Genomic DNA, 25926 nt, shown 5'->3' on the forward strand with positions numbered 1-25926 from the left:
CTCAGCGTAGCGCCACCATAGGTTGGCGCGAAGCGTACAAGAAAATTTTGGCCGAAAATGCCTCCCAGATCGCTGGAAATGGCACTACCCAGGACCATTTTTTAGCGCGAAGCGTACAAGCAAATTTTGGCCGAAAATGTCTCCAAGATCGCTGGAAATGACACTTCCCAGGCCTTGTAAGTTGCATCTAAGCACTTCCTATTTTGAAATTACTTAGCGATATCATTTAAAACAATGCTGAATGGGGGGGGGGGGGCGGGCGGTCGCCCCCATCCCAAAACTCGTCATGTTCCCCGACGACACGGTCGAGTTCGAGACCTGCCACAGTTGGTTTCATAGCACAATTCTACACACGCCTTATGATAGACCATATATAGTATATATATAGATCATTAGTGAGAGAGGAAAATGGAAACGTCAAAAAATGGAGTTGTCGGTGTAAGGGGTAGGGTGAGCCACACTTTTACGAAATCATTGATCCGTCACTGGCTACCCTTCATCGCTGTAATGATGTCACTGTTCCTCTTTCTCTTCCCGGTGTCTTGGCGTTTATCTTCTACTCCCTCCTTTTCTCCTTTTTCTCTCTTTCTTCTTTCTCTTTTCTCTTCCTTCCTCTCCTCCTCTTCTTTTTTCCCCTCTTTTTTTTTCTCCTCTTTTTCTTACCCGGGGGGCGCGCGCCCCCAACGCCCCCTGGATACGCACCTGCTTATAATGCACTATTTTAACGAGTCATGACTCGAATAACTAATTTCATGACAGTCATGCAAGTGAAGTTTTCAACAATTCGTCATCTTTTCCCTCTTAGACAGGTAATAATTGGTACCTATCAGTTTCTATATTTGTAATTAAAAATCGCAGTATGTCATTTGAGAAGTGCCCTTTGTTGAATATATTACATAAGCTTGAAATATAAATTTGTTCATTTGTTATAAAAATGAAGAAATAATGTAAATAAACAGTGCCCTTTTGTTAAAAGACAAACAAGTAAACAAAACCATTCAAATACTAGCTATTTCCATTCTGTATGAAATTTTGTAAGCAATTTTGGGGGTAACGTTGTGGCTTGTCCCTTGAAATCAAAGTCACCATGTGCCACTGCCCTCGATATTTGTTCCTCCCATGCACCCCACCACTGAACTCGTTTACGGTCGTATTTTGTCAGGAAAAAGATGGTATTACAAAATCTGCTATAATGGCTTAGTATACCAGTCACGTGGGAAATTATGTAACGTCCCCAGTGTAAGATGGCTGAAATCGGCATGTTGGCAAGATGCATATTAAATGTATTAATATTACACGACATCGTCGATAAGTTGACAATGTGTGTCAGAATATGTATCTTGTCTAATCTGGAACTATCTGGTGTCGGGAGGGGTCAAGGGGTTAGGAAATATATGACTTCCAGTTAAAAGAAATGGAGATTCAGACAAAGGATAATCAGATCGAAATGTTTTGCCTTCTTTTCGCTGACTGAATATTGACCAGCCTGGCCCTGTACTACAGCTGTAAACTTGAAACAGGGTTAGTCACATCTCTACCGCTTGGTGTCTCCCTTTAATATAATGACCATGTAAACATATTAAATGACAGTGTAACGGACTATGTAACATGAAAAAGTTATCCAGAAAACATTGGAAAAACAGGCTTAAATTATCAAAAACTAAAGTTATACTGTGATTGTACAAATATATATATATATATATATATGTTGTTTTCATTTAGCGCCCCCACTTCAAGCAATTTTTTTTTAAAGGCTTGTTCAGTGGCATGAATGGAGTGCTATTTGCCATTACTACGGGTAGGTGATATTTAAGACAATTTTTGAACCCTGTTACTTAAATGTGGAGAAAAGGGCATATTTTGGGGTTGATTTCCTTTCAAAACTGAGAATCTAGATGATACAAAATTTCACTGACCGTACTAAAGCGTGTGTACGCGAAAATTTTTTTCCTATTTTCTTCCTCTACCCACCATAAAATTGTTTTTGGACTGGGACATACAGGGGGGAGGGAGTGCCCTATCCCCAGTGAAATTCAGAAGACTGCCCCATCGGTAGCCGTCCGTCGGTGTCAATTCATTAAATAAAAGGAAGATTAGGGAACTAGAGGTAAAGATAAAGTTATAGCTTCACTATCTGCTTGTACTCACGAATATCGTTGGTATGAAACTGTGTACTTCACAAAGAAGAAAAGGAATGAGTCACAAATTTATATTATATGAAGAGGCATGTACCAATTTAATTGTAACAATTTCAAAATTATACTTATTTTGTGTTTATAACTCTACGAGAAGAAGAAACTATAGAATCGATCTGGCTCCCAACCGCCGGCCACCAGGTCTGGAAGTATCTTCCAGAGTAATTTCTCTTTCTAACATGTATTAACAGCCATGTACAAAATGAAACAGCGTTAAGTGTGATTTAGAACTACAGGAAGTTCTTTGAGGCAATTTTGCCCGAAGGTATTTTTTATCGAAAACAAAAATCACCCAAGAACCAAACAACTTGATTCACTCACAACCCATGTCCCTTACATCGAGACTGTATTAGGCCTATGTGATCATGCGGCAAGTGCATGGGAGTGGAATGGATACTGCACATGATCCTGGTTAACTTAGGTTGATGGGCGATCTATATTGTGCAGTTTATCTGTAATGAATAGATATACGATCTTGGTCAAAACTTTCATTAGAAAGGTATATCATGTGCGTATCCAGGGGGGGGGCGTTGGGGGCGCGCGCCCCCCGGGTAAGAAAAAGAGGAGAGAAAAAAAGAGAAGGAAAAAAGAGGGGAAAAAAGAGGAGGAGGAGAGGAAGGAAGGAAGGGAAAAGAAAAAGAAGAAAGAGAGAAAAAGGAGAAAGGAGGGAGTAAAAGAAAAACGCGAAGACACCGGGGAGAGAAAGAGGAACAGTGACATCATTACAGCGCTGAAGGGTAGCCAGTGACGGATCAATGATTTCGTAAAAGTGTGACTCACCCTACCCCTTACACCGACAACTCCATTTTTTGACGTTTCCATTTTCCTCTCTCACTAATGATCTATATATGTACTATATATGGTCTATCATAACGCGTGTGTAGAATTGTGCTATGAAACCAACTGTGGCTGGTCTCGAACTCGACCGTGTCGTCGGGGAACATGACGCATTTTGGGATGGGGGCGACCGCCCGCCCCCCCCCCCCCCATTCAGCATTTTTTTAAATGATATCGCTAAGTAATTTCAAAATAGAAAGTGCTTATAGATGCAACTTACAAGGCCTGGGAAGTGTCATTTCCAGCGATCTGGGAGACATTTTCGGCCAAAATTTGCTTGTACGCTTCGCGCTAACAAATGGTCCTGCAGGTAGTGCCATTTCCAGCGATCTGGGAGGCATTTTCGGCCAAAATTTTCTTGTACGCTTCGCGCCAACCTATGGTGGCGCTACGCTTAGATAATTTGCCTACAGGCTTCGCCCCTCCCTTGGCAAATTCCTCGCTACGCGCCTGTTCGAATTTGTAACGCAAACAGCAGATATCACATCATATCCAACGAGGTAAATGAATCTGGAGGATTCATGTCAATTGGGTGCGCGCGTACCATGTATGGAGGGTCATGTGATGTGTTCCAGGGTGGTACTATACTGATATTTCTCTGTAGCAGTTCGAGAACAGCGTTAGTGACTTCGTGAAAGATTGGTCGGTTCGGACATGGGAACTAGCGGCATAAGAAGGTACTGGTACTTCAGGCCTACGAAATAGTGCTAATATGCTAACGTTCAACCTTATTCTCTTGAATGAAGGCAGGCTTTCTACATAATCTTACTTATTAATACAGCTCTAGGGGCAAGCTTTGTCTCATATGGCCTAACGTTATTACTACACGCTATAAGTGAATGTAGAAATGGGAAATGTGGGGAAATGTTTAGTTCAGTGCAACCACGGAATTCTCCATGGAACAGAGCCTAATGCTGCTCGACGGGAATATAGCTATCACGTTAGGCTACAGGCACGGTTATTGCTAGGTAACGGGTGTCGTCTGCTGCTCTAAGCACGCAAACACATTTACGTACTAGTTGGGTGAAATCATCATGCGTAATAGGGAGAGTAGTATATTAGTACCACCCTGGAACACATCACATGACCCTCCATACATGGTACGCGCGTACGCGCGTATTTACTCTGTGATAGTTTCTCCAGATTCATTTACCTCGTTGATCATATCAGTGAGCATGAAAATGGCGTTCCAGGATGAAAAGCCTCAAAACTGTCGGACTTGCCTGAAAAAATAACCAAAAATTTTCGCGCGCGAAGCGCGCGTTCAGCGTGTTCATGTCAATATCATATAAGCAAGCATCGGTTATTACATCGCATGCCATCATGTACCGTACGGTCCATTCAAATTGCGCAGTATTTCGCGGGATGCTAATGTAAACAACGACATGTCTCATGTAGATGTATAAAAAGCATGGAGGTCCAATTATGTCAAAACTCTCTTTTACATTAGTAATGGCGAATTATGGCTGCACCCCCGCCGCGCAGTGGCGGAGCGTCCATACGGTCGGGGGGTGGATGCCCCCCCCCCCCTGACGGACTCAAATGGACTGCTGGCGCCTTTTTCAGCTCTTTACCACTTTTTACTTATTCTAGATTATTAACTTTTTTATTGCGCTCTCATCTACTTATTGACATTTCTCACATTTTCTTGCTGTAATTTGGCGATGACACCTTATTCTTCGTTTATCTGCAAATTAGCCAGGCCCGGAAAGGGTCATTTCCGGCGATCTAGGGAGTATCTTTATTCAAAAATTTTCTGTACGCTACGCGCCAACCAGTGGTGGCGCTCTGCTTAGATAGTGTCGAAAGCGCTCTTACAGACCATTCTCGCCACTCCTGACCAATACCCCTAGCTCCGCCACTGCCGCCACGCCTCCTACGCCTATGTGTGTAGTGTTCGGTTTCGGAAATATCTGCTATATTTTCATTTCCTTCAACCAAGTTTTATAATAGCCGTTATAACAGGTTTTAATGTTTCTACACCAATAAATTAACTGTGTCTGAATTTTCGAAAATTTCTGACCAACATTCTGCATCACACTTCCCTCTACTCGTGCAATTTTCACCGGTCTGTTAGGGGTTCAAGGAAGTTTTTCTATATTGGTTGTCCATAGATGAAATTTTGTACAACATTATGGGTATGTTTTCAAGTGAGTTTATTCACGAGAAATGTGAATTTTCAAATTCTGAACAAATATGGGGCTTAAAACCTTGAAAAGTGGGGCTGACGGGTATTGTGGGCCGCGACGTAGAATCACCTACAAAAGCAAAGACCCACAGGAGATGCCATCAGGTCGAACATGATGTGTGCCGGGTTGACAAACTTCAAAAAGGTTATGGATGGAAAAAAAAAACTATTAGGAAATACCTGGTTCTCAGGCAAAAAGTGTACATCTGGTTGGTCATTTCAAGCCCGAGAAGTGCCGTTTCCGGTGATCTGGGGGGGTTTCAAAACAAGAAATTTTCTTGTACGCTGCGCGCCAACCGATGGTGGCGCTCCGCTTAGATAGTAATTCGCGCCCCCCGGGTTTGAAAATCCTGGATACGCGCCTGTATATAGGCCTACAACTCCGGAACTGCCTCCTCTCCTTTAAAGTAGTGACTGAAAACAGAACGATATTTGTACTTTTTACAACAGACCATCATAAAAACTTGACGAATGCATGATATATTTAATTTCTCCATGCGTAACATCAACCATACCGTGATAATTAAATTTTCCTTGTTGATACAACATGACCCTACGCAAATCCCCGTAGTCTTCACTGGGTCCGGGTTCCACATTCCGGCCGCGCCTGCAGAAGAGCTGGAGCTCTCGACACTCCCCGGGAGGATGATTCTAGGTATAACCTGTGAGTTGTTATATACAACTCTCTGGTATAACGTAGGCTACTACAAGTACTAGTTGTTTACAAATTTCGCTTGATACATTCATTAATCCAAAAGTCTTTCGTACAGACAATAAGGAAAGTTTATTGATTTTTGGTATCTAAAGATATATGATATATTTGCTTAGTAATATTATTGGGGTACAAAACTCATAGATGGTTAAAAAAGACATATTTAGTTGTTAACACTAATTGATTAATGGGAATATATAATACTATCCCCCTTCGTCAAGTAGAATGTTCCACTATTTAATATTATGGCTGAGTACACGTGGGATATTACAGTACATTACAGTACGAATCCGTGCCCAGTACTCGCACACACAGTAAACGATTATACTTCAGCAAATCAGTCAGGAAAGAGCTATTCATTATCAAAATTAGTCTACAATTCAAGATCCGTTTAGTTGACTCAGTGGGGATCGACCAGAAGGTAAGAATACGCTGGTCAATAGTACTGACTTCTTTGTCTATTTGACTTGATATTTCTCATTTTCGCTGACTTGCACTTCTGTACAAAGATATAGCGATCTCTTCTCGGCCTTTTGGCTAACATCATGTGTAGTATCTGTTCCCTTAGGGAATGGTGATACACACCTGACGATGATCACACAGTCACAGTCCCGATGCAAGGGGACTGGGGCTGAGAGCGGATCAGTCGTTTGGTAGTTTGGTTTTCGTGCCCAGGTTCTTTCCTGGGTGACTTTTTCTTAAAAAGTATCTCTCAATAGTCGCATTGAAATAGTCCTCTTCGTGTATCAACTTGTAAACTTGTAGAACTTTCTCTTGCAAGTAGGCCAGCAGTATGTCAAAGACAAAAACAAACTAAAACTAAGTTTCAAACATTTTGTGTGGTTGATAGCAGGGGATTACTGTAAAAGTTGGCTGTTGACCATGTACCAACTACCATATGCAGTTAGAAGATATAGTACTGTAATACAGTAATGAAACAAATAGGGTTCATGCAAGGAATATCATTATAGAGGTTATTTACTGTCTGTTCAACTGGAATTGTTGATTCAGAGAGGGTAGGTTTCTACTCCTAGGAACCTTTTGTCTCAACAATATCACCCGTAGCAGAGAACACCCACTGTACACTGTAAAGTAGCTAGGTGACGGCACAGAATTAATGGAACCTGTGAAAGTGTGCTGACCATCCGTGTGTCAATATTTTGTACAGTGTCTTATAAGTTATGCGCACGACTAGAGGTGCAATTTATGATTACTTAGTGGCAATGAATGCATAATCAGGGCTTCACATGAGCCTCAACAAGGGCACGTCAAAAATGCCATTGGTAGGTTCCAATGGTGAAGGGCATCATGGCAAATGGGAAGGGCATGACGGCAAAAATGAATCTGAGGAAGGGCACTGACAGTATTTTTGCCTACGCAGAACTACAACATTTGAGGAGCAGTAAGTGTCTAATCAGACCATTTCATTATGGATACAATGAATTAATATAGAATCAGACTACAAATTGTTACTTTTTTTTATGATTAGATTTTAATGGATGTTTTTCGCACATACTGTATGTTTACAAATTTTCAGGTCAAAGTTAGTGAACATGTTCTGTACAAAGTCAATGTAGGTTTTAATGTGTGATTTCCATGCATGCAGTTAAATCATTGGAGAAGCCCCATTAACTTAATTTGTGAACGTAAAAAGATCTTCGCAGAGTAGGTTCTTGCAAAGGACAAACCAAAAAAAATCTCCCCAAGATTGTTGGGTTACTCTATATATAGTGTTACTTAGTGTACTTCTCGGAATGTACAGCACTGAAAGATGGCATGGGCACTGATGGCAAACCAAAAAGGGCATGACGGTAACTTTTGCTGTCGGCTCGGTGTATTTTTTAAGGGGCACCTCGGAAAACATCGAGGGCATGACAGCTTTTTGCTGTTATGTCAAGCCCTGCATAATTAAGAACAATAAGAATATTGACGTTTGTGAGAGCTCTGTTCAGGAATGCCATTGGTAATTAGTAACATATTTGATGACATTGTAGATTTGTAGTGTTCTTTTTGCACTTCTGTGGCAATTAAAAATTTTGTAATATGTTTTGGGCATTTTGTCACGACTTACTTGAAAAACTTTTTGTGTTAACGTACAATGACTCATATGTCAGACTTGGGAGTTACCCATTCATGCAGTACAGTTCACAAAAGGGTTCGTCGGTGAACTGGGGCATAAAATGCTATCAATTGGCTCATTGATCCATCCTACGTACAGCACTTGCCCCAACTATCACCTATTGCCACCAAGATGAAGTCGGTGCTTCAGACCCATTCGGCACAGTGGTTCTAAACCAGTGGAGAACAATGAACCATGAACATGCTGCAAATAAGAGCAAAATTTACAACTTATTTGTCTAAATTAAAGGTCAATATTAATGTAAATTATGGCTGATTGTACCGAGTTGTTGCATGCATGCTCCATTTCCATGCACTACTCTGTCTACATTTCATGCTCTGGTTTGAATGTTATGTAATGTTCTATGTTGTTATAAGGAGTAATCAAGTTGAATATTTATCTGATGGGCATTATATACACTTAGCAATTTTACAGCTTTGTATGGACTGGGTTAAAATCGATAGCATGAAGGTAAACAAGATCACAATTTTCAAGGTCATAGTATGTAAACAAGACATTGTGATTATTCCTTTGTCTCCTCAAAACCATGGTTTGTGCAATCCTTTGACATGCAGCTCAATCATGATATCTTAGGAGTCTATCTGTAATTATGTTTGATCTAACCAGCATGCTTTGGTCATGTGTTGATAGGCGAAGGGGTAGCCCTACTGAGCTATGTAAGGCATGAACCTTGAAAGAGTGTCCTAGGTCAGGAGGGGGAGGAGTGGGTCTAATTCTTACCCGACCGAATGTTAAATTCCCCTGACTGAACATTGTACCCTGGACTGGTGAAAGGAGTTTTGTTTGGTTGGGGGGGGGGGGAGTGGGATGCCATGGCTTCCTGGCCCCCTCTTTGCACATGCCACAAAACTTCTAGTCAAGAAAAAGTGTTGGCATTCATTGAGCAGATACAGTACAAATGAACAAACTTAAAACTACTGTACAGTAGGTAGAAAATGTGGGAAAATGTTTGCTAGAACTGCAAATGTATTCCTCGTTTCTTTTTTAGCTCTGCCAGTTTCTGTTTTTTCTGTTTTTAATTCTGTTACCACCTATTGTAATTCTGTCACCAACAAACTTAACTGAACTCTGATCGTATCATTGTAGTACATAAAAGAAAATTCTTCAGGTTACCTTCACTTCACTTATTTGAAATATAGTGCTATGACCCATGTGGTTCTAGAACATTATACCATTTCACAATAATATACATCTTGTTGTGAATCAACTTGTTCTTATCTAGTTTTGAATTGCAAATTTTTACAAAAGTGTTCAAGCATGATTGTATCATTGTAGTACATAAAAGAAATTTCTTCACTTATATATTTGAAATATAATGCTATGACCAATGTGGTTCTAGAACATCATACCATTTACACAATAATACGTGTTGTGAATAGTGTCAAATTGCAAAGCTTACTAATAGTTAAACACAAGTGTCAAAGCATGTATCATTGTACTGTAGTACATAAAAGTAATTTCTTCACATTACCTTCACTTCACTAATGATTAAACTGGTTATATAGCATATGGGCCAAAGCCAAAATTGGTCATCCTCAAATCCCAAAAGTAAAGTTATTTCTGTGGGAGAAATTTATTTTGGGCTCATGGCAGTACTAATTTTCACTTCAGAATAAAAAAAAAAAAATCCAAAAAATTTCGTTATCAGTGACATAGAGGTCGTTGAAATCTAAAAAGATGCGCACTAGGTGCGAGGGATGGAATTTAGTCTTATTGACCTAGCTGAAAATAAGGATGAGTGAGGTAAATTTAGTTTTCTGTAATTTGATGTTCATCTCTAGTGCAAATTATTCATTGGAAAAGTTTTGAATTTTTTTTTAATAAAAATGAAGAAAAATAGGAAAAAACGGTTCAAAATTCCGTCCCTCGCATTTTTTGACACAATTTTTTTTTTTTGAGAGAGAGGAAATAGGGTTAGTATGCATAAAAATCTGCAAAGTATCAACTATCAGTGACTTGAACATCTGTAGTGATGAAAGAAACTGAACAAAAATATGAATGGTGCATTATGGGTAATCAACATTTTCGCGAGGGACGGAATTCAGTGCGAGGGACGGAATTCTGTTACAGTTTGGTGCTACACGTCTGTAGTCCTAATCTGTTGCTAATAGAAATAGTTGGCAGAACATACGTGTAAATTTCAACGACACAACTATAGCAGAATTCGACAGCATGCTGAACTTGCAAAGTTGAATTAGGCACTTCCAGGAACAAACAGTGCTATCTATCATCCAAGTGGACTTCAGCGAGAACTATGCTAACAACTAAAAGAATGAAATACAGTCGGCATACTTTGGCCACAAGAATTTCACATTGTACACTGTTTGTGCATGGTACGCTGAAGGTGAGGAAGGTGAAGTGCAAAACCTTCTGTGTCATCAGTGATTACATGTCACATGACAAGTTCTAAGCTTTGCACTTCAATAAAGCTATCATTGAAAAGGTCCAACAATTTGTCCAAATCTGGATGAGAGGTTCAATTTTGGTCCGATGGCTGTGCTAGTTTAAATCAAAATATTGCTTTTACTTCCTTGCCACCCAGTACCCATGTGACATTCCAATAACATGGAGTTATTTCGAATCTCACCATGGGAAGGGCCCAGTAGGTGGGGGTGGGGGAAAGATAAAATCAAGTGTGTACAGTGATGTCAAAGCAGGTAAAACTTCTCATCACTAGTGCCAAGCAGTTTGCAGAATATGCCAACATAGAGTGAATGCAACAGATACATTCTATGTACCTGCATATGGCATAACCGTGCCCAGGCTTCTATGCCAGACAAGGTACCTGAAGTACCAGGTACTGTACACACAAGGTCCATTTTATTGACCGTACATGCAGTAATGGTAAGAGCAAACTGACTTTCTTCCTACAGAGTCAGTTTTGTGAACCAGTTGAAGAGATGCTCAGGGAGCAGTTGTATGACTTAAATGATGGAGTTGAAAGTCAGGTAGTCGTGAGCTATGATCAGGAACCAGATCCTAATCTGAATAAAGTGGAAAACAGTGGTCAGGTTGAGTAGAATGGGGATCAAGATCAAATTGGTAGTCAGCTGGTTAACAATGATCAGTTACCATGGAAAGTGGTGGGTGGGTGATAGTTGAGTATAATGGTCAGTTGTATCCAGGAGAGGTGGAAAACATAATTGTCAATAATTCACAGGTTAATGCCATGGCAAAAACAGGGAAGTATTGGAAGTGGCCAGAGGCAAAAGACCTACTGTGGTATTCAAGGGATATGGTGAAAGGAAATATAGCCCCTGTTCTCCCTGTATGCTGAACCAGAGACCATTATTTGTGTAATGAATTGTAAGCATTCATATCAATTCCTTGCGCATTGGTGAGCTGTTTGTTGATTTCCAAATCTACATCATATCCAAGAGTTTGACATGTTAATGTTCCAATTTATATTGAATTGCATTGATGTATGTTGTGTACAGAAGTTCATTTTTCTTGTTAATGACAACTTAATGAGTTAACGTCATGATGGGGGAAGAAGTTTTTAACTCTTTCATATGCTGTTTGGATCAGAATCTAAGCAGAGTTTTGTTAATGAATATGTGAATTGTCAATTTGAATTACAATGGTGACTTTGTTTCCTTGTCTAAAGTATAAATGTTGAATTTGTACAGTAAATTAGTTTTCAGTTTCCAAATTTAAAAATTATATATTGTCCCACACTGTTGTATACACCTACAATATAAAGGTGGAAAATAGATTTAGTATTTGTGTTGGGTTTAAGATTCCTCATTTCGGGGAAGTGGTGGATGGAGGTGACTTAATTATTATTCACCAAGGCATTTGAGTGGTGAGTGATGGAATGAATTTCAATTTTGATTCCAATTTACCTACATTTCACCAATCATCCCATCACCACCCCCATCTGTTCCTTGAATGTGTGTTCATTAATTGGATTGTGTAATTTGTGATAATATTCCCACTGCTTGTGGGAGCTTGGCAATGACAAACAGAATTTACAACAGCTTTTTCTCTAATTAATCAACATAAACAGCGATTCCGTCCCTCGCATTCCGTCCCTCGCGCTGACTTTTTTCGTGAAATTAAAGCGTAACCTAATTTAGCTATGAGATTTTTAAAACACATTTCAGTTAATATCAGAAGAGTAATTGATCTTGTTATAAATGGTATGATTGGATATAGATTCCTCCTAAATTTGATAATAATATGTCAAATGTTTGGAGTGCATGCACACCCAGTTTTTATCATTCCGTCCCTCGCGCCAATTAATGTTCGTTGCTATGGCAACATGTCAAATTTTGAATATGTTTCAATTGTTTTATTATGTTGTATGTTACTCTCTTTATTTAACCTACTACTGGATTTTTCATATTTCACTACTGTTGAGCTGGAATATATGGAAACGTATATCAAATTCCGTCCCTCGCACTTACGGAGGTTTTGGCTTTGGCCCATATATATTGCCCTTTGAAATGCTTCCCTGTGACACAGTTTCCTGAGAATTAATTTATTGAATCAGATTTGCTGTTTTGAGTATGAATTCTCTTGGGAGTAGAGAGAGAGAGACAGAGAGAATATGAACTTTCAGTTGAATCATAGCTCTACGGTTGAATACAGTAATTATAGTACTACTATGCACAGGGCGGTAGTGTTAAGTAGAACGAAGTCATTATGAAAATACATGTAAAGGTATACATGTTTGCTGGTAGTGCTGCTGCGTACTCGGCCTGTAATTACTTAACAGAGTATCCGCGCTGCGATAATTTATCTCAAACAGCTGAGCTGTCTAATATCAGGACATGATGAGAAATCAAAAATCAGTCTGAAATTGATGCCAGTTGGGTCTTAATATTGGAATTGTATTCAGCGTGTTCTTATGAACGTAAGTTCAAAGGAAACCAAAATAGAGAAATGTTGAGATCCTCTCTCTCTCATGTATTTTTGTGCTTCAAAGTTGCCAAGATCGAGTAAAAATATCTAAAAATGCTGCAGTTTTTTTTCTTTCTGAAATTGTTGTTTCATCCCACTGCTGTGCTGTACCCCTACCCAATAAAAGCTGGTGTCCAGTTATAATTAAGGAATAAACTTGCAGTCTGGACATTGATTTACATCCTTTTAAAAAATGGTCAAAACTACAAATCGATGGTTATGAGACAGGTGCATGTTCAGTTGGAAAGTGCACTTTGTTGGAAGGAACATCTAGCTGCATTAAGCCTGAAGGTCACTTTGTACTACAGATTAAACCTATAGTATTACACACTGACTGCTGTTTAAACAGTTTTTTTCATTTTTTTTTCCATTTACAGTACAGTTTTTACAGTACAGTTACAGTACAGTTTTTTTCATTTACAGTACATGTATTGAATATTGATCAACATTGATTTTTTATGATATTAAAACTTTATATTCACATTAAATTGTAACACATTGGCAAGAAGCAATCCAGGTGGCTTGCATTGGTTGCATGCAGTGATTGCAGAGCTAAATTGTATAATTTGTGAAATATAGTAGCTCATCAAAGTAGCTTTGAAACTGTTAATTAAATTTGTAACTTACTGTAGACATCTAATATGTCACTCAAATTATAGGGGGATGACCTGCGATTCTCACTCAATATATTCCCTTTTTAAAAAAACCTTAAGGGAAAACAAATTGTGTGTGAAAAAAAGAAAAAGAAGAAGAATTTTAAAAAAATATAGAGGTTTACAACCAATGCAAAATAGCAACGTTACATTATTCTCAAGTATCAACAGCATAGTCAAAGTTTCATTTATATGAATTTATAAAAAAAGATTGTGATCAGTGATTTCCTGTGTCCTTCTTATTATTTGTACCTTTAACAGCACACACACAGGTTCATTTAGTCTGTCGGCTAACCAGTAGGCCCCAAACTTAGCCTTGGGAGAAACCACACTATATAGGTATTTTTTGCTTTCAATTTGAGAAAGAGCCTCTGTTTAGTTGAAATTAGTTTTCTCCCACTCTACTACAATCTTCAATACTGACAGACAGTACCTGTAGTACCATTCACTTTCTTACCAACTTAAATCTTGAGTTTAAACATTACAGTAATTTGCAGCATCTGGTCTCCTTTCTCTCCCTTTAATGCCTTCGTCCGCTCTGTTTTAATGGCATATGAACAGTATTGTGTCAATATATAGAGTGTGGGAATACATGCAAGCAAGTAATTTCAGAATGGACGATGTAGGCTTACAAGTCTTTTTTATTAAATCTAAATTCTTCTTTGAGTGTGTTTGTATGAGATCTTAATGTCCGCTCGATATCGATTTTTGTTTGTTGCGAGGAGCGGATTCTTGACGGGGATAATGATGCGGTGGAAATCTGACGTCGATGGTTTTCATTCATCTTGAAAATTGCAGGAAGAGATGTTTAGGCAAAGTGTAGATGGGACAGAGTTAGATTTGTATAGCTCTCTGCATTTGTAGTACACATTGGATATTCAGAAGAGATTCCTGAAGTAGTTGCGCAAACATTATTTTTCGTTTCGGAGTTCTTTGCAAATTAGAATACTGGATTTCATTAGTACTCCGTTTTTCATCTCAGATAGCAAAAATTTGTGTTTAAATTGATGAGATCTTTGACAATTGCTATCTAGCTTGAGGGAGGTAATTTCTATCATTTTACATTTTTTTGGGCAATTAGGCTTGATAGCTGTTTGTTTGACAATCAGTGCGTGTATGGGGTGCAGATCGGGAGCTTGTTGTTATTTATTCTTGCAGTAATAAATCTCTCTGTAATTTGTTGTGAGGGATCCTTCAGTCTTTGGTATTGTTTGTCAATTTTCCACACTCCCAAATATTTGCCTTTTATATACATACAATAGGCCTTGTTGTGTGACTTTGTAGACCAGTCTTTTTATTCATATTAATCACCTTGACACCAATTATTTTCAAATCATCCGTTCTCCTATTTCGTTCTTGTGTTTTACTGTGTTGACCTTATCATGAAGTCTGTACGTGGGGGTAGGTGGCATATATGATGGCAGCCAGCCTGTTTGCTTGTTTGCATCAATTTTATTTGCCCAGGGCATGATATATAGCATGATAAAACGTGGGGTGGAATCTGTCAGTATTGGAGTCGTGCAGTACGTGCGTACACACAAGCAATGTTGAACAAAGGTCCTTCAAGATGTTATGGAGCAACTTCTGGTTAGCAGACTTACTCTTGAACCAAGCTATATATTATGTATGAAACGGGTAGTTAATTAATTCCCCTGAACCTCCATTGCAACTTATGTAAAAATGTTAACTTTGATAAGTTAGTGTAGCTTGGCAAAGAACATTTTTATTTGTTTTTATGATATCGCTAGTAATTTCAAATAGAAAATGCTTAGATGCAACTTGCAAGGCCTGGGAAGTGCCATTTCCAGCGATCTGGGAGGCATTTTCAGCCAAAATTTTCTTGTACGCTTCACGCAAACCAATGGTGGCGCTACGCTTAGATAGTTTCCAATGCCGAATCTACGGCTCTGATAATTTGCCTACAAGATCGCCCCTCCCTTGGCAAATTCCTCGCTACGTGTCTGGTACTGTACATGTATAAATGAGGAAGAGGAGAGAGAGGGAAATATTTATCAAAGTGATCTTGCACTGAAACTTTAGTGTGGCATGTATGTGTTGTCTAGACCCTTGGTATTCAAACTGGAGGTCATGACCTTTGTTGGGGTCACCAAGATATTGTGGAGGGTTGCAAAATCATTCCCACTGGGGTCGCCAAGATAAGATGGAAAATTGGGGTCACCAAGCAAAAATTTGAATATCAAGGGTCTAGACTCTCTGCTGTTTGTAGGAACATTAGGTGTGCCCACAAGCACATCTGTGAGGGAAAATGAATTATATGCTGAGGTCACATAGAATACCTCTGGCATTTCTATAACCATAGGAAACCATTTGAAAGGTTCTTATCTCTTTACAACTTGTGCTTGTGTTAAAGTAATGGAGGGGGTCGATTGCTGAATACAATGATCACTACACTTGTTGATGAAAATAGCCTCCTGGTCCTGTTTCTTTGAGCCTGTGATTGAATAAAACAAGAAGTATTTCATGATGGTATTGAAAATTAGGAAAAATTTACTTCACATTCCATTTACAGTAACCCCGTCCCCCCCCCCACACCCCTCTGCCACCACTTTAACATACTTCTACATAACTCTACTTTCTGATTCTGAATCTATGATCCATAATTATTACAATGGAGATCATCCTTTTTTTCTTTTCACAGATTTATCATCATTAACAAGCACTAAAAGTATGCAAGAGCACTTGCAATTAATTTGTATTGACATTACAGTATATAATACCATGTAATGCAGTGCAATTTTCATTCTGTAATTCGGTATGTACGCTCAACCTGAACTTTCGAATGTACGGTACAGTAATTTATCTTTAATCCTTACTGTAGGTGTCACTGAGTGGGGGTGTATTGTACTTAGATGACATTTAGGTTCTGGATATCCTACTATCTGCAGAACATTTTTTTTCATCAGCTAAAGTAGGTTTTGAGTAGCTCAACTGTCAAACAGGCTATCTCACTATACAGTAGTTTATTGTGTGAGATACTGCACTGTAGTGTAGACGTTTTCACACCTTTACAGGAAAATGCCACACAATCAAAAATATATTCGAAGGACGTGCCTCTCTGATATATGTACTGTAGGATAGACCATCACAACAATACAAAACAACATAAATAAATGGGTGGATTTTGCATCCAAATCTGAACTTACCCAGCACTGGTTTTTGTTGTGGCGGAAATTAAAGTACCTCAGTCATATCTAGAAGGGTACATAGATCCATACAGTAGGGAGAGGGAAAAGACCTGAAGAGATCAAGGCGCAGGGAGTTGGGGGGGGGGGGGGAGTTGGGGAAGGTTTTATAAGCTAGGTAGAAAGGGGACAGGTAAGTATTGTTGTTCTAAAATATGCTCACCAGTAAATTTTGGCATTATTATGGCGCCCCCCAAAAAAAGAAGCTTTTTTAGATGATTTTGAAAATGTTGTGCGATCCTAAAACCACATAACATAGATCATTCTAACTTGAGTCATCAGCTGTCATTTCAAATATGTATGGAAGTTAAAGTAAAAGTATTGGTAATTTTCCAATTTATGCTTCAAAGTGCGTTCATATTCTTGTGTAAAATTTTTGGAAAAATGTCCAGGTGATGATATGACGATTAATTTAAATTTATTAATAACTTCCACATGAACCACCATAAGTCTAGGAGGTTGCCTTGGTGAAAATCATGCAATTGCTCACTTGTGTATACTGTAGTATATACAATATCTCAAAAATTTGTAAAAGTGTTGCATAAAGCACTCAATTATACCATGGAGCTATATCCCAGGTTTATAGCTCCATGATTATACTTAAATTTTTGTACAGGATCACTTTTCTTACACCCTGGTTTTATACTGTAATGTGATTTGTTAAAAATGCAATTGTATTTATAACCTTGAGGCTCAGTACTTTCTGAGGAAAAAAAAAATCTTAGGGTGCTTACTTTGAAATAAAAGTTTGATTCTGCTGTGTAAACAATCCAGTTACTCTTTACAGACAAAGCAACCTTTTGAGTTTAATAATTTTATTCAATGCCATTTAATATCAACTTCCCCTTACGATGAAGGTTGATTTTAAGTAATGATTTGTATATGGTGAAGATATCCAAAATCTACTTTGATAGTCTGTGACTTATCTTCATGTGAAAATGTAACTGGGTGGCAAAATGTTGATGATCACATTAAATTCATTAACTATATGGTTATTAACCTTTATTAGATGAAAACATGCAGATTGGTACATTCTATCTTGGTTAGTGTTGTAAGCTATCATTTATACCCAGTAGGCATTGTACTCCAGTTGAATCCCTCCTCAACCCAAATACTAAAGGTCCCCATTTTCTTCATTGCCACATGCCAGGTTTTTAAGTGCACAGTAAGACCAAGGTCATTGTACACTGCTTTTCAGGTATATACTTTACCAGGTTAGATAAAGTTCATCCGAGATACAGCTGCTTGTCAAAGACCAACATCATGTGGTATTGTAATTAGTACTACACTTGAGACTAGCTATAGTGTACAGTAGTTCATTTAACTTATACTACTGTATGGGCAGGTATTTTAATTTTAAATATGAGCTGCATGCCTAGTAAATACCTGACCAAAGTTAGTAATCAGATATTGACCTTTGTTTGTTCACTGCTTTGCATACATGTCTAACCTAATATCTTTTAGAAGAGATATTTGACCAAAGCCCTTGTCATTTATAATAGCAGGGCAGGAAACAGTACATAATGAAGTTCATTTATTCTTTTCGAAATGACCTTGGTGCACTTCCATAGAAGTGACCTCTGGTAAAATATCCACTGATTATCCAGTTGGTAATAGGATTTGGTGATTGGAAATTACCTTGGATTCATTCAAGTTTTATACTACATTTTGTAGAAATATTATGTATTTCCTTTTCAATTATTCGAGCACCATTAGCTACAAAATTGTATTATGTATTACTGTATGTATTGTGTCTTGTATTGTGTGTCAGTTACTATATATTGTGAATGGAACCAGCTACTTAAAGCAAGTTACTGATAATACAAGAACGATAACATGTGATTGAATGATGTAAAGATAATTGATAATGCAGAAACAAACATGGATAGATGTACAGTAGGCTCTTGTAAATTAATAAATTTTCATCATCTTTATCAAGTGATGAAGGTGGCAAAACAGATCTTAACATAGTAACTATGATACCCTTTTGACTGTAACTTGATTCTAACTAATTGCACAATGATGATAATCACTGTGATCAAGTTCTTATTATAAGGAGTGGCAACACTTCAGATAGTAGCTGGTTCTGTAAGCATCCTGATCTATGCGGGTAATACCTAGGCATGCAGATACTGACTGGTCTTTACTGCTGGTGGCTTTCATTCCTCAAGAAATTCAAGTCTCTCCCCAAGCTTCCATGTCAGGAGCTTTATAAACTGGATTGGAATTTCTCATTTTCAGGTACAATAGGTTGTTTCAAAGAGGATGTCTTTGGGATTATAAGCCTATTTGGAAACCTACCATTTGTATGTAACCTTACAACAGATCTCAGTTCCAAAGTAATCCTTCCACAGTGCTGCTGTAAAGGGACCCAGTGGAATTACAGTGCAGCTTCAGTTTAATTTATTTACTAGAAGTACAACCAAGTGAATTGTATAGAGCACTAACCCAATATTTGCCTTTTCAGATTCTGTGAAAGTGATCTAGAGCTGCACAGCCAGACCATAAACTGTGTGTCTACTTCAGTGTTTGACCTTCAAACAACCACATCTGATTGGCTGTTGAGGTGGGTGCGTCAGGGGTGTGTGTGCACACAATCAGCTGTTGAATGTGGACGGGATTACTCAGTACTTGTACACCAATGTTAACCTTGCAACGTGGATGATCTCTTTAGCAGTTTTAGTTAGATCAGTACTGTGTTTTTCTATTGGAGACAGATTAGATCATATGGTAATGGTCAATGTGTGTTAATAATGCTATGTGAAGTATTGTCAAATAGTTCAGACATCTTGAGAACTGACAGCTTTTCTGGTCTTTTTGATGCAGTTATAGCTGCACATTTTCATTTACATAGTTCATCTTTTCAATAGAATTTTTCCGTTGATCCTTCAGGTAACCAGAGAGAGTCATCCGGAGTGCATGCAGGGCACACTGAGGAGGTTTCCAGTGCAAGTCTTGATAACATTGGATAGAAAAAGAAATCACAGGTAATAACCATATATGTAAACTTTGAGAACTCAAAGAAATCAAAATTGCATTATGTTTGTGAAGGTAAAGCAATAGCTATGTGCACTTTTACATGGTGGTGTGATGACTGTAGATTACTCCTATAGAGTGAAGAAATAATCAAATTCTTAGAATTCAACAAATACAGGGCTTGATTTTGATGTCAGAAGAATTGTCTATTTGACAATGTCACTCACTTAACATAATCCTTTTCATTTAATTCTGTTCATTTTTGTACTAAAACAGTTGAGCTGTACTGCTGAGAAATTTAAAAATAAGTGTTTATCCATTGCTTGTCATTGTACGTTTTGCTAGCTCATGTTGCTAGTTCCTTTGAAAACGTGTCATATTCGTAATTCAAAATATGCATAATACATTATTTATAGGCGTAGTAACAAAAGCAATTGTTTATAACAGAGAGTAACGTTGTAGGAATCGATCGAGGATCACTGCTTCTAATAAATGAAAGCCAGTGAGAAGAGGATAGATCATTTACTAATTATCCAAAGCAGTTTTTGAAACATACTTTTACTAACTTTTGATACCAAATGAATCTATGCAATGGTGATGGAGTGTGTGTGTGGGAGTGTGATGTCTTGGCTTGTAAATACGATAACTAAAAAACTTTATGATAAGTGATAGTGTTTACACAGGTCCAAAATCAGGAACCGGGTACCCCAGAGTCGTTACCTGTCGGGTAACCGAGTACCCGAAAAAAATTTGTTTACCATCCTGTATCGCGATTTGCAAGAAATTACATATTGGATACTATAATAAATGAATTATATTCTCCACTGACAATGTTTCCATGTTCAGATAGGTGTAAGATAAGGTATGAAACTTTCCTCAAAAATTTCTATATGCTTTTGTTTCTTTCATTAACTTATTTTATTCTATATAAATAACCTCACTACTAACATGACACTGCCGTTGTTGCTTATTTTTGCTCTTCACCTCTACTGGATGGTCATGTAAATATATCCAATTTAGCTCTTAAACAGTTTTTACTATTATGCAGGCCCAGGGTTTGCATTAGCCGCCGGATTGCACAATTCCCGCAATTTGATCGCATTTGGAATAGACATTTATTAAAAGCCACTTGCGATTTTGATTTTTTTAAGGTTCCCTTCTAAAATCCATTAGTAACATTTCGTAAATTTCCTTGTCAGTCTTTCCTTCTATGAAATAAACGAATCAACAAATAATAATTGTGAAAATTCTTTCAATTTTATTCCACATTGTAGCCTAACACCACACTAAGTCAATGGGGAAATCTGGCCTAGTCTAACCATATTTTTATTCGCTGAAATTGTGACGCAGTTATAAGGTATCCATGGAATACTTTCATTATTGCTGTTATCTTCGACCACATGGTAGCCTAACACCACACTAAGTCAATGGGAATTCTAGCCTAACCATCTGTTTATTCGCTGCAATTGTGACGCAGTTATAATATATCCACAGAATGCTTTCATTATTCTTTTTATCTTCGACCACATGGTAGCCTAACACTACACTAAGTCAATGGGAAAATACTGCCTAACCATCGGTTTGCAAAAAAAAAAACAATTTGCGTAGGATTCGGGTTATAAATTAGGAACCGGATAGTATCGCGTTGGGTGGGTACCGGGTGAGTTTTATATGTAGTCCGTAGATGCACCTTTTATTAATGGAAGAACCCTATTGTTTTTCTGAGGAGGTTGAACGTTTTGAGGTCAACAGAGTTCGGAAACATTGTAAACACCGCAACTCTCAAATGAAAGATTAATGAACTTCATATTTAGTCCATAGATGCACCTTTCATCAATGGGAGAACCCTATTGTTTTTCAGTGAGTTGAACGTTTTGAGGTCAACAGAGGTCAGGAAACCTTGTAAACACCATAACTCTCAAAATGAAAGATGGATGAACCCCATGTTTAGTGCATTGAATGCATTCTTTTCTGATGTTTTGGTACTTGACTTTAGGACACCTATTCCTCAGTTGCTCTATCAGTTAAAGGTGATTCCATATATGTAAACTTATAAGGCAAAGCATCACCAAAGCCTTCTGGCTTTCCATTAAACAACTAGAGTTCTTATCTCACAATTTTTCTTTTGCTTTGGTGTAGGTGGTGCTGCGATCAGTTGTCTGTGTAGCCGGATATCCACACCGTTTGCAGAAATGTTACCAGTGACAGGAAGATGTGCAACCACATTGCGGCCCACTGCCAAACACATCTGGCATTACAGACAAATCCAAAGGATATCCACCCCTGGGGCCTCCTCCATCAGGTGTCTTTCTGGTAGTAACCATGGCAACCGGTATAAATCCACAGCTGTGGATCCCGCCCAACAACCACTGGGTATTCAAAAGTTGATGGTTGCTAACAGAGGTAAGGATGTAAGAGACGTGGTTCTAAAGCCGCATTAAATTTGTCCTAAATTCCCTAAAACAAGACTATGAATTTATCATTTTCACGTCAAATTTGGTGAGTTTTGATAGTGTTATTAGGTACGATTGGTAAGTTTTAAGGGATCATCTCCAAAGCTATCTTCCCATTGATCTGATGTGTATTTTATAGTTCCTTAAATCACTGAACCGAACAACCTACCTGTTCCTGTGATTTATCCTTTGTGCATCTTATTAACAATGAATATCATAGTTTAAGCAACAAACCTGTTGGGACACTTTTCTTATGCTAATACCACACTACGTTGTCCTACCATTTCATGCTTCAAATCACTTGTACTGACAGTATGAACAGTTCACAATCTTTATCTGATCTTGATATTCATACTGCTTATACTGTCAGTATGGATGCCTTGACGTAGGATACGAAAGTACAGTATAGCAGAAATTGTCCCAACTGCGTGTCATATAACACTGTCGATGTTTGAATCAAATGTCATCATTATTATCACATCCCTCCAAAGGGAGGATGAGATATTGTAGTTCCTTTGCCATATACAGCTATGTCAGTTGCTATAGCAACAATTGGCATGGTAATGGTTAATTTTCCTGAGTAGGTACTCTCGGGGTTCACGTACTGTGGGGTACCTCAGGTTGACCGGAAGTCCATGACAGAGAGGGATCAAAATGTGTTTGTGTGTGTATGTGTGTCTTTGTGTGTGTCCAATTTCGTGTCAAAAACTCCTCAACAGCTGGACCGATTTTCTTCAAGCTTGGTTGGAAGGTACCCCAGAGTGAACCCTTGTGTCTAGCAGATCCCCCGAACCAAAGCTCAGAGGTCAAAGATCAAATTAAGTTAATATCCAAGGGGAAACATCGAATTGGCATAGAAGCTTCACAGGTAGAATTGAGACGTACTATCAAAATATGTAGTTGCCGTGGGAACTGAGGTCAGTGGTCACATGGTTAAAAGTCAAATGTATATTTCAAGTGCAAGTGTGTTTCAAAAACTCCTCTTAAATGGTTGGGCCATTTTCTTCAAGCTTGGTAGGAATCGGTACCCAGGGTGAACCATAGTGTCTTGCAGACTCCTGGAACCAAATGTCAGAGGTCAACTTTAGTAACAGTTGATTTTTTTTTTAATCTTCAAAGGTAATACTTGGAATGTCAAGTAGTACCAGAATATGTGATTGCCATGGGAATTGAGGTCAAAGGTCACATGGTTAAGTTCAAATGTATATATTTAGTACAATTTTGTCACACACTCCTCATAAATGGCTGGGCCGTTATTCTTCAAACTTGGTGGGAAGGTACCGCAAGGTGAATTCTTGTCTCGTAGGCCCCCGGGAACCAAAGGTCAGAGGTCAAAGGGAAAATTTAGTGTAAATCAAGTTTTTTTCTATAACTCCAAAGGAAACATTGAATCGACATGGAAACCTTCACAGGTAGCATAGCAATGTCAGGTCCTTTCAAATATGTGGTTGCCAGGGGAATCGAGGTAAAAAATGTATATGTGCTACACAGGGTTGGAACAACGGTAACGTGTGAGGCGAAGATAGCCTGTTCAAACTGGGAATGGGAAAGTCAGCTTTGTGACACGGTTGACCTTTGCGCCTGGGTCTAGCCTATAACTTTTAAATGCGTGCATGAAAATGTGCGATATATATACTGCATTGTGCCTAGGCATGTAGCCTAGGTCTATTTGTTGCATCTAAGTGTACAAGAGGACAAAGTCGGCCCAGTCTATGTATATTACCTTCACGTGACACATGAATTTCACTGATTGACAATGAGTGGTAATCTTTCTAGCATTAAAAGTTAGTAGAAAATGGACAAAAAGGGGAAAATTTCACAACTTTATCATTGTTTAAAGTATGATTTTGGAGTCAGGACTACACACCTGGTTTTGTTTAGTGTAGGGTCCACAAAAAATGTAGTCACCTCAACTTCAATAGTTAATTTGCTTGATTGCATAGCTAATGATAGAATTGTTCATTTGAAATCAGTGTTTGCTGGAGGTGAGATATGCAACTCCGTGGACTGCCCTCTTGTTTACTTCAGTTTCATCAAAATTGTTGACCAAACTCAAAAGGTCCTCATTTCAAGTAATGGTTTCCATTTGTCTCTGATTTAGGGGAAATTGCCATCCGTGTTTTCAGGGCATGCACAGAGCTTGGGATTCGGACTGTGGCAATATACTCTGAACAGGACCAGGGTAACATGCACAGAGGGAAGGCAGATGAAGCATATCTCATCGGCAAGGGACTGCCTCCTGTGCAGGCATATCTAACTGTGCCTGAAATCATCAAAATCGCTCAGGTAAGTAGGACTTAGACGAGAATGTAGGTTAACAGTAACTAGGCTGGTGCGGGGTCTGGTGTCAAGGGTTGAAATGTATGGCCATCAATTGGCTGAAGGCAAGTTTTAAAATCAGAAGAGTTGATTCATTTTCCAATATCTTAAATACTGGTTAGCACCGTCCTTAAGGTTCACTCCTGGTACCCACCAAAATGGGAATTCAATTGAAACCCTGTCCTCTAAAAGAGACACCCTGAGAGTGCCATATTTGGACGTCTAGAATTCCCAAATATCGCAAGTATTCTCACCTAAAGCCCAAACCATGGCGTGGGCTTTGGTTAATGTGGACTGTCCTTTGAGGGCCCATGTTTATTGTTGCACCGGGACAGATTGTTCTGTCGCATCAATATGGTGATTGACGTAGTGCTTGCAAATAGGCAAAACAGGCAACTTGAAGATAGCACTCCCATTTCCGCAACAAATACACTCTCATGTTTGTACACGCACAGGTGACCGCCTATTACATGTAACGCACCTATCGCGAACATTACAGCCTACCATGCCCAGTTGGTATACGTATAGCGTTGCACATAATATACTCTGACACTCAAACCACAGTTCATAAACTGTTTTTTCGAAATCGCTGAAATAAAATTCACGGATCAAATTAACAGTAACAGGAAACTTGAAAAGTATTCGTAACACCGAAAGATGAAACTTGGCGGAATCGATGTCAGAGCAGAATGTACTGTAGCACCGAGAAGCTTAGGCTTCGCAGAACTTTCCGATTGTAAACGTTATAGTAGCCTACACGCGAACATTCTTCGCGTTGGAGCTGGATAGCGCGATGTATAAACAACGGTTCCGAATACTTTTCAAGTTTCCTTTTACTGTAAATTTGATTCGTGAATTTTATTTCAGCGATTTCGAAGAACAGTTTGTGAACTGTGGTTTAAGTGTGAGAGTATATTATGTGCAATGCTATATACGTATACTGTGACGGGGTCCTGTACAAATTAAGACGTGAACAGTTAAAATGTCTTTCTGCTCTTTATTCCTCCTCTCTCTTTACGTGCTCCCTTTTAACTCCTTTTCTCAAAACCAATCCAACGCAAATATACATAAAGGTAAAGAATGTCACTGTATTGTAAGGGTACAAACGCTGTACAAGACTAAAAATAGGGGACCTTCTCCATGCATGATTAAATACAATAGGCACCTGAGGTGCAGGAATTTAGTTATGCAAATACATGTTGTCACCTAATACATATGCGTAGTTACCTTTGGATATGCGTAGTCGGCTGGAGAGCGCCTCCTGTAATACGGATGGAAATATATAATCAACAAGCAAATTATTAGACAGGGTAACCTACTGTGACAATACCAACTGGGCATGGTA

The 25926-nt window shown here is 38.6% G+C and overlaps 1 protein-coding gene across 3 annotated transcripts in view; it reads left to right on the forward strand.

The window, feature by feature from the left end:
* The first annotated feature begins 6198 nt into the window (after positions 1-6198).
* The window catches only part of LOC139971462 (pyruvate carboxylase, mitochondrial-like), a 44637-nt gene continuing 24909 nt past the window's right edge, over positions 6199-25926 (forward strand). Inside the window, exons 1-4 of one of the 3 annotated variants that reach the window (XM_071977952.1) lie at positions 6199-6353; positions 19726-19820; positions 21949-22212; positions 24364-24548. In XM_071977952.1, the coding sequence (XP_071834053.1) occupies positions 22002-22212; positions 24364-24548 (396 nt within the window). In that variant the 5' untranslated portion in view covers positions 6199-6353; positions 19726-19820; positions 21949-22001. Of the gene's footprint in view, positions 6354-19376; positions 19400-19443; positions 19564-19725; positions 19821-21948; positions 22213-24363; positions 24549-25926 lie in introns of those variants that run through there. The other 2 variants (XM_071977954.1, XM_071977953.1) reach the window with 2 other exon arrangements.

Source organism: Apostichopus japonicus, chromosome 8 (assembly GCF_037975245.1).
Source record: "Apostichopus japonicus isolate 1M-3 chromosome 8, ASM3797524v1, whole genome shotgun sequence".
NCBI lineage: Eukaryota > Metazoa > Echinodermata > Holothuroidea > Aspidochirotida > Stichopodidae > Apostichopus > Apostichopus japonicus.